The sequence below is a fragment of the Rattus rattus genome, chromosome 3, assembly GCF_011064425.1.
Source record: "Rattus rattus isolate New Zealand chromosome 3, Rrattus_CSIRO_v1, whole genome shotgun sequence".
Taxonomy (NCBI): Eukaryota; Metazoa; Chordata; class Mammalia; order Rodentia; family Muridae; genus Rattus; species Rattus rattus.
Window position 1 is genome coordinate 218,179,341 of NC_046156.1, and position 15,754 is coordinate 218,195,094.

At 39.5% G+C, this 15,754-nt stretch overlaps 1 protein-coding gene across 1 annotated transcript in view; it reads right to left on the bottom strand.

The window, feature by feature from the left end:
* The window catches only part of Kiaa0825 (KIAA0825 ortholog), a 383,014-nt gene that overhangs the window by 305,837 nt on the left and 61,423 nt on the right, over window positions 1-15,754 (bottom strand). Inside the window, exon 10 of the mRNA XM_032899100.1 lies at window positions 5,820-5,959. Within this exon, the coding sequence (XP_032754991.1) occupies window positions 5,820-5,959 (140 nt within the window). The remainder of the gene's footprint in view (window positions 1-5,819; window positions 5,960-15,754) is intronic.

Here is a 15,754-nt window from a genome sequence, read left to right on the forward strand (position 1 = left end):
TCTGAAAACTGCCCTGTGGACAATGCCTTAGCAAGTGAGCCTTTATGGAACATTGCAGATCCAAGCCACAAGAAGCATATACTTCATAAGGGTCCAAGAATAAAACTATATAATAAATGTAAAGTGCCTGGAAATCACATGACACATATTATGGATACTATTATATACATACATATTATATGCATGCAAAAGGTTCGTTATTTGAGCTTTGATTTCCTCTTAAAAGTATAGAGCTGCTGCAACCAGAGCTAAAAACGTGGCTTCCAGAGAACTCTGTAAGACTGATGTGCTCAAGTGACAAGGACAAAATCAGACATAGGTCTCGGGAGAGGAATAAGGTCTGCACCCCTGCATCAGTACAGGAGTGGCCTTAGGAACTCTGCTGAGCACTGACTATCCCTGGTGTTGTAGCTGTGGTCCTGGTGCAGGCTTGGAGAGGAGATGCTCTGAAGGCAAGGTCCTACTCTCCAGACTGTCAGAATATCACCTTTTCTGTAAAATGTAAGTGGCATACAGCAGTGAGTCAGTAAAGCTCATTTCCAACAGATGCACAAAAGGTTTCTATTATAACTCTGCTATAAGAAATGTGGAATGGGGGTCTTTCTTGTCCAATACTATACTATAAAACCTCTGCCTAGTAATACTTTTATACAAATGTTTTGATCCCACCCTGTGAGGAAAATCTTTGCCATACCCCGCACTGATGCCCAGGAATGTGATGGTGATAAACATCCCTTCTGCCCTCATTACAGGTTCCCGAATTCAACGCATCAGTTGAATAAGACTCTGAGGTTGGGGACCAGTCAATGGGAAAAAGGCGATCAACAACTGATTTAGAATAAAATCCAAGAGCACTTCTTGTCTCAGTTTTACTTTTCTGAGCACACTGAGTAAAGTTTTACCTTTTACCGACACTTCAGTTAGAGTGATCATCTTTGCCTTTACAACCACATACTTATTTCTTTTTTTTTCCTTTTTTTCTTTATTAACTTGAGTATTTCTTATTTACATTTCGAATGTTATTCCCTTTCCCGGTTTCCAGACCAACATCCCCCTAACCCCTCCCCATCCCCTTCTATATGGGTGTTCCCCTCCCCATCCTCCCCACATTACTGCCCTCCCCCCAACAATCATGTTCACTGGGGGTTCAGTCGTAGCAGGACCAAGGGCTACCCCTTCCACTGGTGCTCTTACTAGGATGTTCATTGCTACCTATGAGGTCAGAGTCCAGGGTCAGTCCATGTATAGTCTTTGGGTAGGGGCTTAGTCCCTGGAACCTCTGGTTGCTTGGCATTGTTGTTCAGATGGGGTCTTGAGCCCCTTCAAGCTCTTCCAGTCCTTTCTCTGATTCCTTCAATGGGGGTCCCATTCTCAGTTCAGTGGTTTGCTGCTGGCATTCGCCTCTGTATTTGCTGTATTCTGGCTGTGTCTCTCAGGAGAGATCTACATCCGGCTCCTGTCGGTCTGCACTTCTTTGCTTCATCCATCTTGTCTAATTGGGTGGCTGTATATGTATGGGCCACATGTGGGGCAGGCTCTGAATGGGTGTTCCTTCTGCCTCTGTTTTAATCTTTGCCTCCCCATTCCCTGCCAAGGGTATTCTTGTTCCCCTTTTAAAGAAGGAGTGAAGCCTTCGTACTTTGTAGCGCTGGATTTGTAGAAAGATATTGTGTAAATTTGGTTTTGTCATGGAATATCTTGGTTTCTCCATCTATGGTAATTGAGAGTTTTGCAGGATACAGTAACCTGGGCTGGCATTTGTGTTCTCTTAGGGTCTGTATGACATCTGTCTAGGATCTTCTGGCTTTCATAGTCTCTGGCGAGAAGTCTGGTGTGATTCTGGTAGGTCTGCCTTTATATGTTGTTACTTGACATTTTCCCTTACTGCTTTTAATATTCTTTCTTTATTTTGTGCATTTGGTGTTTTGACTATTATGTGATAGGAGGAGTTTCTTTTCTGGTCCAATCTATATGTAGGCTTCTTGTATGCTTATGGGCATTTCTTTCTTTAGGTTAGGGAAGTTTTCATCTATGATTTTGTTGAAGATATTTACTGGTCCTTTGAGCTGGGAGTCTTCACTCTCTTGTATACCTATTATCCTTAGGTTTGATCTTCTCATTGAGTCCTGGATTTCCTGTATGTTTTGGACCAGTAGCTTTTTCCGTTTTGCATTATCTTTGACAGTTGAGTCAATGATTTCTATGGAGTCTTCTGCTCCTGAGATTCTCTCTTCTATCTCTTGTATTCTGCTGATGATGCTTGTATCTACAGCTCCTTGTCTCTTCCTTTGGTTTTCTATATCCAGGGTTGTTTCCCTGTGTTCTTTCTTCATTGCTTCTATTTCCATTTTTAATTCTTTCAACTGTTTGATTGTGTTTTCCTGGAATTCTTTCAGGGATTTTTGTGATTCCTCTCTATAGGCTTCTACTTGTTTATTTATGTTTTCCTGCATTTCTCTAAGGTAGTTCTTCATGTCTTTCTTGAAGTCCTCCAGCATCATGATCAAATATTATTTTAAATCTAGATATTGCTTTTCTGGTGTGTTTGGACAGTCAGTGTTTGCTTTGGTGGGAGAATTGGGCTCCGATGATGCCATGTAGTCTTGGTTTCTGTTGCTTGGGTTCCTGTGCTTGCCTCTCGCCATCAGATTATCTCTAGTGGTACTTTGTTCTGCTATTTCTGACAGTGGCTAGACTGTCCTATAAGCCTGTGTGTCAGGAGTGCTGTAGACCTGTTTTCCTGTTTTCTTTCAGCCAGTTATGGGAACAGAGTATTCTGCTTTCGGGCGTGTAGTTTTTCCTGTCTACAGGTCTTCAGCTGTTCCTGTGAGCTTGTGTCCTGAGTTCACCAGGCAGGTTGCTTGGAGCAGAAAAGTTGGTCTTACCTGTGGTCTCGTGGCTCAAGTTTGCTCGTGGGGTGTTGCTTATGAGCTCTCCACGAGGTCAGCAACCAGGAGGACCTGCGCCACATTTTCTGGGAGCCCACGTGCACCAGGGTCCCTGATGGCGTTCAGTGTTTTCTTCTGGAGTCAGAGATGTGTGCAGAGTGCAGTCTCTTCTGGTTTCCCAGGTGTGTCTGCCTCTCTGAAGGTTTAGCTCTCCCTCCCTCGGGATTTGGGTGCAGAGAACTGTTTATCTGGTCCCTTCAGGTTCCGGTGGTGTCTGTGGAGCAGGGGACCTGCAGCTCCAGTGCCCCTATCTACCAATTCCTAGAGGCCGAATATATGCAAACTTATTTCTAACAGTGTCCATGGGATACACTTAGAGACAAAAGAATTATAGCTTTTACTTTCCAAAAAATGGAAGTTCCATTTTCCTTGAGCCAGACATTAATGGAGCCTGCCTTTGTGCCACACAGCCTGCTTGCAACCTGAAAGCAGCCAGAGTACTGGTTCACTGTCTGGTGGGCAAATATGCAGCTGCTATAGCCTTTGCCTCAGGTTTCCTATAAATTAGAACATGGCAACAGGCATGGAGTGAGTGAAATTAGACTCTCCATTCTCATTTGGCCAAGCTGAAAATAAATCCATTTTTTCTTACTAACTGCTGTTTTCTAATTTCTTTTTTTAAAACAGAGAAACTAAAGTAGTGGGTTTACCCAAGTGCTTTTTTAGAGAGTTCTAGGGACAAAGCAGTGTTCTCCTAAGATGCACCTTCCCTTGGTGGCTTTTGGAAAATGAATAATATGGTAGGCAAGAGGAGGGTGTGGGAGACTTCTCTTAGAACCTTCTCTTGGGTGCTTGCCATGAGTGATGGATGTCCTTGGATGTCAACTTGACTCCATCTGAAATCTACCAAAACCTAAGTGCCTGTGAGGAATCTCTTTCTTAATTAAATCATCTGAAGTGGGAAGGCCCATGTCTAATCCAGATCTTTGAGGTGAGATCTTTAATCTGGACTGCATCTTCTGTTGGTAGCCTATAGAAAGAACATGGAAGAAGGAATCTGACTCTGTCTTTTCCTTTTTATTCTCTGCTTGCTAGCTAGCAAGTCCATTTTTTCACTGGCTTAGGGTTTACTTCTTTAGAAATCTGGCATATCCAGCCTTGTGGATTGAATAACTATTGTAATACTGGACCTTAATTCATCAGCTGCCATTGTTGGACTATCTGGACCACAGTTTGTAAGACAGTCTAATAAATTAAATATATATATATATATATATATATATATATATATATATCTACACACACACATATGGAGAGAGAGAGATTTTCTTTCTATTAAGTTTTGTTTCTCTAGAGAAATGTGACTAATACCCTAGGAATCTATCTGTAGGCTTAAAGGTAACTATAAATGGGTCCTGTCCTCATAAACAGCAGCTGGTAAAACCAGGAATTGAAATGACAGGGCTTTGACTACTGATCAAAAGGATGAAAACGGGGTATGTCGCAGGTTGAGCAACATTCTGAACTCTACAGAAAGTTACCTACTTAGAAGCTGATGGCCATGAACAAGAACAATACCATTGCCTACTGCCCTTAAGGGCCAATATAAAGTAATCATTTGAACAGGAATAAAATCCTTTGGGAAGCTGTTGTAGAAATTTTACAAATTGTATGAAGTCTATTCAAAATGAAGACCAGCACGACAGTACTTTTGGTTTACTGTCACCTCTTAAGAGCCTCGATTTATAAGAAAACTTACTTATCTAAATTATATCAGTGTATGTTATCTGGGTTTATGAACACAGGAGAAGGAACAGGTTGCTAAGGAAAGATCAGAGTGAGATCCTGGAGTCAGTGAGAAAACCTAAAACTTACCAGACAAGGATGAGTGTTGTTCACATATAAGGAATGGTAAGGAAAAACAAAGAAGCCAGAATGGTGAACACTGACTTTCAGAGGAACAAGAAGCCAGGATGAAGAGTGCTCAAGCATCTGAAATAGCAACAAGCTCTTGCAGACTGATAAAAGCAGAGTAGCTTGGGGGTTCTGGAAAAGGAAGCATATGTGTAGATCGAGCACACATATTCCAGTCGTTGTGACTGGAAAAGGTAAGATGGGTTTGTGGTATGTGTAAGGGAATACTTGGGTGGGGATAAATCAAAAGGCCAGACAACTAGCCTAGTTTGAATGGCTGAAGGCTTTGGATCTGGGCCTGAATATGGTTAGGAGCTAGACCAGAATGAGTTTGATTTAAGAAACTTGACTACTCTCACCTGTGGTACACAAGAGGAATCCATACATGTGGAATGCTGAGAACTCTGTAGGTAAGGGATAGGACATGGTACTCTACTCACACAGTACTCCTGGTTCTTTTTTTAAAGCAGTATTGGCAAGGAAGACATTTTAGTTAAGATATACATGGTTTTTTACTCCTCAATTTTCAATCATAATTTTCTTAAGGTTGATGTCTCTGTCCAAAGTAGAAATGACTAAACGCCACAGCTGCTGTTGTGCTGTGTTGAAGCACTCTCCAAGGTAGACTAAAATTACAAATGCTGGTCTAATATAATTTCTACTAATTTATTATCTAATTCAGCTTTGTACTTTGGAAATATGACTGCCTTCTTCCAATTTTCTTAGGCATTTCAAAGACTGAATATAGATAGACTGGCAATTGTGAATGAACAATATAATACGAAAATATTCTTTTACTCAGAATTCCTGACATAAAAAGATCAATTAGGCCACAGAGCAGTTCTTCTGCTGTGACTATCTATGGCTGTCAGCATACGTGTTTGGTTTCTACCCTTCAGGTAAGTAAGTAGAACAAAAGTTCCATTCAACTCTGGCAATGGATGTTTGTTTGTGGTTGATGTGCTTGGTTTTGTTTTGCTGTTTGTTTAAGACATTTTTGAAACTGCACATACTCACTTGCACTTTTCAACAGGATTCTCGCTATGAGGCCATCACCATGTAGTAAGGTCTCCAGAAGCAGGTTCCACTTACAGCATGGCTGGGATAAGAGCAGTTTCAATTGACCCTGGGCTGTCAGTCCTCTCGCTGATGGAGGCCTTTCAGAATGCAAGATAAGACAGAATAATGAAGTTTATCTATGAAATTAATAGCCTTAAAGTCAAAATGTAATGTTAACTCCTTTAAATATTAATTTCTCCCAGATTACTTTGAAAATTCTTTCATGCTTGTTTACTTTAGGGTTTGCTCAGGGAAGGAATTACATTTAATCTCAACTAGCAAATTAACTATTGGTAACCTGCCAAATTTAAAACTGATACAAAATAACTCTGCCTATATTTTACACATCTCTGTCTCTCTCTCTCTCTGTCTCTCTCTCTCTCTGTCTCTCTCTCTCTCTCTCTTCCTCTCTGTATACGTGAATGTGTGAGTGTGTGTGTGTGTGTATGTGTGTGTGTGTGTGTGTGTGTGTGTGTTTGTGAGAGAGAGAGGGGGGGGAGGGAGAATGTATGTTTGTGTGTGTGACTACATATGCATTTATTTTGAGTGTCTTTATTTGTTTGCTCCCTAGATACATAACGACTGTCTGCTATATACTATTAGCTTCTTTTCCTTTATGGAGGAAGATGTTCTAGTGAGTTTTTCAATACTTGGAATTTTGCTTTCATATTGAATTTGCTGGTAAAACTAAAGGAATTCAAAACTTCTGTGAAGGATCAGCCACAATCTATTTAACTAGAAAATCCTTACATCAACATGCAATTATCAGAATTAATGCTACCACTCACCCACTGACCTAATTAAGTAATGTCATCAATGAGAAATAGTTCCAAGATAAACAGGCTTCTGCTTTATAATCTGTTATCAGTTTGAGCAGAAAATCAACTTCCTCAGAGAACTGCTTTCATTAATAAGGGTATCAGTACTTCATCAGAAAGTGGGAATTACCAATAACATGGTTGAAATTTTCCCTTTAAAATCCCACAGCATGAATCATCTAAAGGTCATAACAAGAGAGATGGCCTTTCTATCAGCTCCTACCTCCAGGTTCCTGCCCTGTTTGAGTTCCTGTTCTGACTTCCTTGGATGATAAGCTATGGTGTGGAAGCATGAGCCAAATGACTCTTTCATTCCCAACTTGCTTTTAGTTGTGGTTGAGAACAGTAACCCTAAGACATTACCCTTTAACAAATTTAATAAAAATTCCACTTTCTCTGAATACTCTTCACTAAATGTTTCTCTTCGGAGTAGCCTCTGTATTAAAAATTATGACAAGCCTGCACAGGTCAACACTTATTTCTTCAAGTGGAAGTTTATCTCTCCATCTAGACTGGAGTGTTTTTAAGATATTGCAAGAGACAGAGGAAAAAGAAAGAAGGGTCAAAGATGTAAATAAAGAAAATTTAAAGCATCTCCTTGGCATGGCATTGCAAACATTTCACAACTTCATGATGCACAAAATTCTCCAGTCTGTATTTAACTTTGATCCAATTCAAGATTTCCTTATGAAACTTTGATGACTAGAAGCAATAGCAAATTGTTGGGCATTTGGCTAATGCGAGGTAGGGAAATTCCTATCATGAGCAGCTGGTGGAACAGAAGAGACAAACAACTGAATTCTCAGACTAAAGCAGTAAAGGTCATGGCTGTGAGCATCTCAGGAATCTTCAGTTAATGTGCTAACTCTTAGAAGAGCTTCAGTGTGGTTCCAAAAACACAAAGGCCATTGTTCCTTTTTTCCTGCACCTTGGTTACTGGGTTCTAAGATGCTGGGCCCAGTTGACAAAATGCACCTAGGAGGCAGTTGGTTGTAGGTGTTTGGTTTGCCACCCTTTCTTATATATGTATTACATTCGTGTTAATGTCACTGCTGAAGACCTGTTTTGCTAGAATACAGTCAGGGTCTCTGCTGACAGCTGGAAGATGACAGGAGAAAGACTATAGGGGAGGCAGAGATTTCAAGGTGGGATTGTGTATCTGTTGATGAGTTTAAAACATGGGAGTTTCCTGGCAGTGTATGAAATTGATTAAAGATAACTAATGTTTTAAACTGAGTCCCTTGTTCATAAAACAAAATAGTTGAATGTCACTTCACTTTCCTTCATCAGAATCCCTGGTTAATAATAAAATCCTTCTTTTAACAGATGGAAACCTATTCATGGAGATACACCTCAATTCTTGGATCTTTCAACTTATCACAGATTTTGAAATGTACAGTAGAATGAATCACTATGAAGAAAAATAAAATAGTACAAACATTCCTCAGTCCCCAAGCTCTGAGTAATGAATGCACTGAAGAGTCTGTGTGGGGCATATGGAGAAGCATATGTTCACTCTTTCTCTGAGCTGGTAGAGCTGCGAAAGTGAGATTGGTATGAAAAAAATGACAGAAAGGGAAAATTCATGTGTGTGTGTGTGTGTGTTTGTGTGTGTGTGTGTGTATCAATGCGTATGTGTCAAATTCTACTATGACATACAGAAGAGAACAAAAATTTACAAATCCATCAAAATTTATACATTTTGTCCTGGAAAACAATAAATTCATGGTTGAATTGCACTAAAATTACACTTCAATAAACGATGTGTTTCTGGGCCATGGATTGGCCCTCAAATTCCTCAAATCCTGAAATAATAAGGTTCAATCTTTATTGGTTTATGGAAATTACAAAGTCTTATAGCCTAATAATTAAAAATTATATCTCTACTTTAGCTCTATGACTACAAAGTCATTTATAATTTCTACAATTTTTATATGTACTCATGGATTGTCTGAATCAGTGAACTCGCCTACTCCTAGTGCACACTTTCCCTAGTTCTCCATCTTAAAGTCCAAGACAAGAGAAACTTCTTCATCATCCTCAAGCTATAATATGAGCTGGTTTACTGCTCAGGTTTTGTGACCATAAGTTAATATATCCTACCAAATATGCATCTTGGAGAAGTTATTAGTAGCTGGTGGAATGAACTATGAAATACACTGATCGTGTATACATCTAGCACTGTTAGGGTACTCTCTTTTATGGTGTTGACCCCAACAAACTACAGGGGCCTAGGCACCAGGGGTGAAAAAGTGAGTCTCTTCTTCAGAAGTTAATTGTGATCTACTGGGAAATTATCTTCTTTACAATCCTATGGCCTCAATCCTATAGGTTTTGTGAGAAAAACAGCCTAATTTTTGATGACATGGTGTATGATCAGAGGAAGCTCTGAGTAAATGTGTGAGAGGCAGATGAATTTCCATGTGAATATTGCTGATATGCGTACATGATCAAATTACCCAGACCAATGGGAACTGCCAAAGCTTTACTCAGTCTTAGTGCAAAGACTGACAGTGTATGCAGAAACTATCAACCACGGCTTCCTCCTTCAAGATGACTGAGGCCTCAGACTGCTTGGTACTGATTCCCTAAGCCCACTCCTTGTTTAGCTGTATACAATAAACTCATCTCTTCACTCCAGATATATAAAATAAACACACCAAGTCTACCAAGTGTATCAGAGGTTATAACCCAACAGATCCAAGCTTTTCTGTACAGGTGTCTGTGTTTCTGTCTTTTCTTCATTCCCTTATGGCCCTGTCAGATCACCCTTTGAGGAAGAAGGTCTTAGTGACTTCACTGGGAAAGCAACATAGATCAGAAGGCATGAAGAACAGTGACAACAGGAAGGCAGCAGAGGTAGTAAAAGAACGTGATCACGATAATCATGACAATCACTTGCAAATTGGAAAAAGAAAAACAGCCACAGCAGGAACTAAACCAGTTGGTTAAGTGCTAGTCTGTATTTAAACATGTTTGTTGGGGGTGGAGAGGGGGAGGAGAGATTGAGACCCAGATTTTCTGTAGAGCATTGGCTGGCCCAGAACTTGCTCTGTCCTGGAACCTTGTTAGTGTCAACATCTGTCTCCCAAATGTAGGCTGAAAGGAGAGTGCCTTGCTCATTTTTCTCTTCCTTCTTTCCTTCCTTTCCTTCCTTCCTTTCCTTTTTTCATTTTTTAGAAGTTTCGATCAGTTTTCATTGTAAAGAAACATGACAGGATTCAGAGAACTTAACATGGGGAAGAGATCTCAATGATATAGAGACAAACCATTTAGGAAGTCAGTGACTCTACAGTTCCTTTTCTATAACTCTTGGATTGTGCTAGGTAGATCAAAGGGATAGAATGCTATCCCTTTGGGGGCAAGACTATAATGCCTGAGAATTAATGTTCCCAGAGAGGAGCTAGAAAAGACAATCCAGTTGGTAGAGCACTTGCCTAGCATCCACAACTCCAAATTTAATTCCCAGCACCACATGAATCAGGTGCAATCTCAACACACAACGTGTGAATGACACTGTAATCTCAGCACACACAAAATGTGAAGATGACACTGTGATCTCGGCACACACAGGTGTGAGGATGACACTGTGATCTCAGCACACACACAGGTGTGGGGATGACACCTGTAATCTCGGCACACACACAGGTGTGGGGATGACACTGTGATCTCGGCACACACAGGTGTGGGGATGACACCTGTAATCTCGGCACACACACAGGTGTGGGGATGACACTGTGATCTCGGCACACACACAGGTGTGGGGATGACACTGTGATCTCGGCACACACAGGTGTGGGGATGACACCTGTAATCTCGGCACACACACAGGTGTGGGGATGACACCTGTAATCTCAGCACACACACAGGTGTGGGGATGACACTGTGATCTCAGTACACACACAGGGTAGAGATGACACCTGTGATCTCCACACTTGAGGATCAGAAATCATGCTTGCCTTTTGCTATATAGCAAGTTCAGGGTCATTTTTGGATACATGAGATTTTTTTTTCTCCAAAAAAATTCTCAACTAAGGACTGATGCTGGGAGTTGTTTATGCATTCTGTTTCAGAAACCTTATTCTTTTGGTTTAACAACAGGAACTGAAAACAAAATAGGTATTTTGCATTGTTTCTACTCCAAGTCTCACAGGTCCTACCCACAGACAGAAAACTACTGGCAATTAAGGAATAATGAGGGCTAAAAGGAAATAGTTTTTCCCAGGGAAGGGCTCCCTTATTTTAGCCAATACTAAGTGGTCATCCCTAAAACATATAAGTAACACTAAATAGACTGAGTATGTTGTATTTATATGTTTAGATACACATTCACAAACGCACACACACATACACAGACGCCCATGTACACATGCAGGAGACAATAACAAATTAAAAAAGAGTCAAATGGGTGGGAACATGCAGGGGAAGTTACTGTAAAGAGAAAGGGATAAAAGAAAGATTATGTAATTATGTTTAAATTTCTAAACAAAAAAATAATTAAAAATAAAATGTATTGACATACAAAAAACAAACAAACAAACAAACAAACAAACAAACAAAAAACAAAGAAAACCCAAAGATCTGCCAGGCTTAAGTTCACCCATTCTTTCAATAGCTGCCTTGAAAGACGGCCCAAGTCTTTCTTTGCTTCACTATCTGCTTCTGTCCCAGTGTTTCATCTATTCAGAAAATAAATGACTTCCATTTGTATCTTTGTAATAGGATCTCTTTCTCAAGAATATTCTAATTGGGATGGGAATGAAAATACTTAGTGTGTATCTTAATTCCTGTGTTAAGAATATTGAGCAAATACTCCAAAAACATTTAGTTAATAGATGTGGCTGCTTAAAATCCAGGTTCCCCAGATTTCAAACCAATGCTCATTCTTTTACTTCATGTTGTTGTTCCTCGTTAATCTTCATGGATATTTTGTAGATAAGTTGCATTTTCTGGCATAGAAGATGTTTGGATCCATTCAATCTTCCTGATTAAAGATACCAAATTTTTAACCCCAGACTGAGTTTGGTCTTAGGGTTATGTCCCAAATTGGAGCCATGTTACTTAAGATATAGGAAATGATTTCAACCAGATGGTTTCTGGCATGTATCGCTGGGAGAAATTTATACCAGAAAGCATAAGGTACATTAGTCAGAGAACAAAGTGAAAAACATAACTCAAGACAAGCTGAGGGTCACAATCCTAGTGGGGGGTGGAGCAGGAGTATGGAAGTCCCAGCTTACGACTCTTCCTTTCCTACAACTCATCTTCCAGAATCTTTCCAAGAAAATTAGTGAGGGAAACTTTTAAAGTCACCTTGTCATCTTTCTCCAAGAAGATAATTTCTAATTTGGGTGACTGTTGTTGTAAAAATATAAAAATAAAAATGTATTGTTGGTCTTTTACCCCGCTAGGTCCGCACGGCGGTGCCCAGATATCTTGGAGGAAACACATCCCAGCCGCACACTTTCTTACACTCAAACCCTCACATAAAAGAACACACAACACAATAATCTTAGATCTAATTGGTAAGATATAATTGTCCACTTGAACATACAAAGCCTGGTACCATCCATCCCTTGAGAACATTAATAACAACCTGTAAATACACAGAGCAGAATCTTAACATCACCTGCCATCTTGTCCTGCCATGGCTTCTCAGCCCCTCTCTTTCGCCCTCTCTTCCTCTCTCTCCTAGTCTCCTCTTCCTTCAAACTTCTCTCCCGCCCATCCTTCCTTCTCCTCCAATGGCAGGCCTCCTTCTATCCTGTACCTGCCTCACCTGTGACATCATCCTACATGTGACACTCATCTGCATAGACATATGTAGACTTGTCTTGACAGTCAGGCTAGCTTTGTCTACTAACATAGATTTACATTCTTTAAAAACAAATATTATGTGTGTGCCTCCTCACGGGTGTATATTGGTACTGGGAATTAAACTGGGGTCTTGCACATGCTAGGAAAAACTCTACCAATTATATTCCCTAACTCTCTTCTCTAGGGGATTTAATTTCTTAGCATTATGGCTAATATTGTTTAAATGTTACGGAAATTCAGGGTACATGCATTTCTTCCCTTTTGGTCCATCTAGCATGAACTAAGAGATAAAGGCAAGAAAAAGTAAACAAGTATTTTTAAGGTTAATTGATTTTAATTTTGTAAATAATGTAACATTTCAGTCATGAGTTTAGGGGTCTCTCTGAAGTCCTAATATAGCCATGAGTCAGTAAGACAGTAGAGAACCCTCACATAAAAGAACATAAAAGTCATTGGTCACACCCTTTCAGGAGTCAAGTTATCTCTCTGGAGACAATGACTACTACTAGTCCCTGATATCAAATAAAACCCTATTACTGAAAGTTCCAGACAGGTTTTTTGTTCGCTTGTTTTGGTTTGGTTCTTTTTGTTTGTTTGTTTGTTTTGCTTTTGACATCACATTTCTGAGAAGTGTGGACATCCAGTGAGAAACCAGTTCTATTTTCTTTCCATGTTATCAGCCTTATAGTAGATCCTTTTAACAGGTTTAGATAATTGATAAACTTTGCCACTTCCTGAAATAGATACTTCTTTACTAACCAGTTGTTATGAATGGCTGCCAAGTGGATATTTAATGTGGTGAGTGGCTTGGAGGAAAGTAAGCTCACTGAATTCTCATAACCCTCCCTTGAGAATAACCTGGAAGGGAAGGGAAGAAGATATTTATGGATAGAGAAAATAAACAATAGTCTTCTGTGGAATGTTTAAGTAGCTCAATAAGATTACATAATATTTACTTCTCAACTTCCTCATCAAAACATAAAATGAAACAGAAGCTCATGTAGGTTAATTTATTTTCTAAGATCCAAAAACAAAATAAGTATAGAAGACACATTGCCTTCTTTTGTGAAAGCCTATAGTTGTCTGTATGGTCATAGTGGAATCTTAATTTCTCTATCATTCACATAATTTTTTAAAGTCATAATCGAAGAAGAAATATAAACCTTAAGATTATATATATATATATATATATATCTCCGCCCATCTATCTATCCATCCACTTATCCATCCATCTATCCATCTATCCATCCACATATTCATTACATACTGCCTTTAGCATTGAAAATCTTTTCAAAGCTACAGCTACTGTCCACCCATCCTCCAGATCAGTTATGTAAAAGCTCTCAGTGCTCTTTCCTAGATGGCTCTGTACTTGCACTTGGCATCTGAGTACACACCCTCTCAGTGCTTTTCCTCAATGCTATGTAAAAGTTTGCCAGCAATAGCTAGGAGACTCTCAAAATATTTTATATTGAAATATATGTAGACAATTTCCCCCATCCTTTTCCTAGAAGGCAATTTTCATCCACCTCTTTGGAAGTTCTCCCCTGAGGATATTAGAAGTAACCAGATAATCAAAATCACACTTTCCATATCTGAGATCTACTGTGCATATCGAATCTCAGAAATATTTCATATTGTACTTTGCATTAAATTGTTCATTTATTCATTCAACTACTATATGCTAGGTGACTTCTAGACCAGGGAGACAGAAGAATAAGCAATTGTGGGATTTGGAAAAGGATTCATTTATATTTTAAATGATTACATAAATAAAGAGAAAATTATAGTTATAGAAGCTGAACAGAGGAAAGGCAAGTTAAGATATACAGTAATAAAACGAAACTAATCTTTGGAGTTGAAAGGCTTTCCCTACAAAAGTCAGCAGGGCCAAGGAAATGAAGGGAAATGGGCACTTCTTCATTAAATAAAGATGAAGATGTGGAAAGTCAGGTGGAAAAGGTATCACATTGTGATGGTTCTCAGAGAGTTTGGAGAAGAGGGATAGAAAACACATATATATGTGACAATGCTAAGTGGGTGTATCTGTGTGTATGTATCTGTCTATGTGTATATGTACATGATATGGTATGTACATGGTATGGTACATGTAACTTTCACAGACCATGCTAAGTTTGTGTATCTGTCTGGGTGTGTATGTACATGATATGGTATGTACATAGTATGATACATGTATAATGTATGATACTCATTGGAAGACTTTAAGTCATAGGTATAAAAAATAAAGTTTGAGTTAGAAAAATTGGTTTGGGTTTGAAAAATTCGGGCTATAGTTTAGAAAATAATGGAAATGAAAGTCAACACACAAATTATAGAAAACTTACACTTGTAGTTCAGTGGTAGAGTGCTTGACAGGCTCAGCACTATCTAGAAAAAGCAAAGCTAGGATGTGAATTCAGTCATTGCAGTAATGATGAAAGAGGTTATGTTGGTTTGAACTCAGGTGAAAGTGGTTTAATGGATGGTAGATTAAAAGTTTAAAATCACGGAGACTTAGCAATAGGGTGGAAAAGTAGCAGGAAAAGAGGCTCTAAATGCCCTCCTAAAGGTCTGGCCTACACAGCTGAGTGAAGTTAAGCTAAGACATTAGCTAAGACAAGGTGGATAGAAGAGAATCGGTTTGGAAAGGACAGTGTCTGTAATCTCCAAGCATGTATCAAGAAAATATTCATGTACATTTACATCTATATGTCTATAGACTTCAGAGATACTATAACTGATTTTAATAGACTGCAGTATAAAAGAAGTACAGTGGACTGCAGAACCCGTAGCATCACTTGTAAAAAGTTAAATGATTTGCATTCTTCTACACACTGACCTCCAGTTGAATCAGCACCATTTGTTGAAAATGCTGTCTTTTTTTCCACTGGATGGTTTTAGCTTCTTTGTCAAAAATTAAGTGACCATGGGTGTATGGGTTCATTTCTGGGTCTTCAATTCTATTCCATTGATACCTGCCTTTCTTTGTAGCAATACCATGCATCAGGGTCTAAACCGCCAAAGAGTACACATGGAGGGACCCATGGCTACAGCCACATATGTAGCAGAGGATGGCTTTGGCAGACAGCAATGCAAGGAGAAGCCCTTGGTCCTGGGAAGGTTTGATGCCCCAGTATAGGGAAATGGTAGGGAGGTGGGAGTGGGTGGGTGGGGGAGCACCCTCACAGAAGCAGAGGGAGGGAGGATGGAATGGGAGTGTCTGGAGGGAAACCATGAAAGGGGATAACATTTGAAATG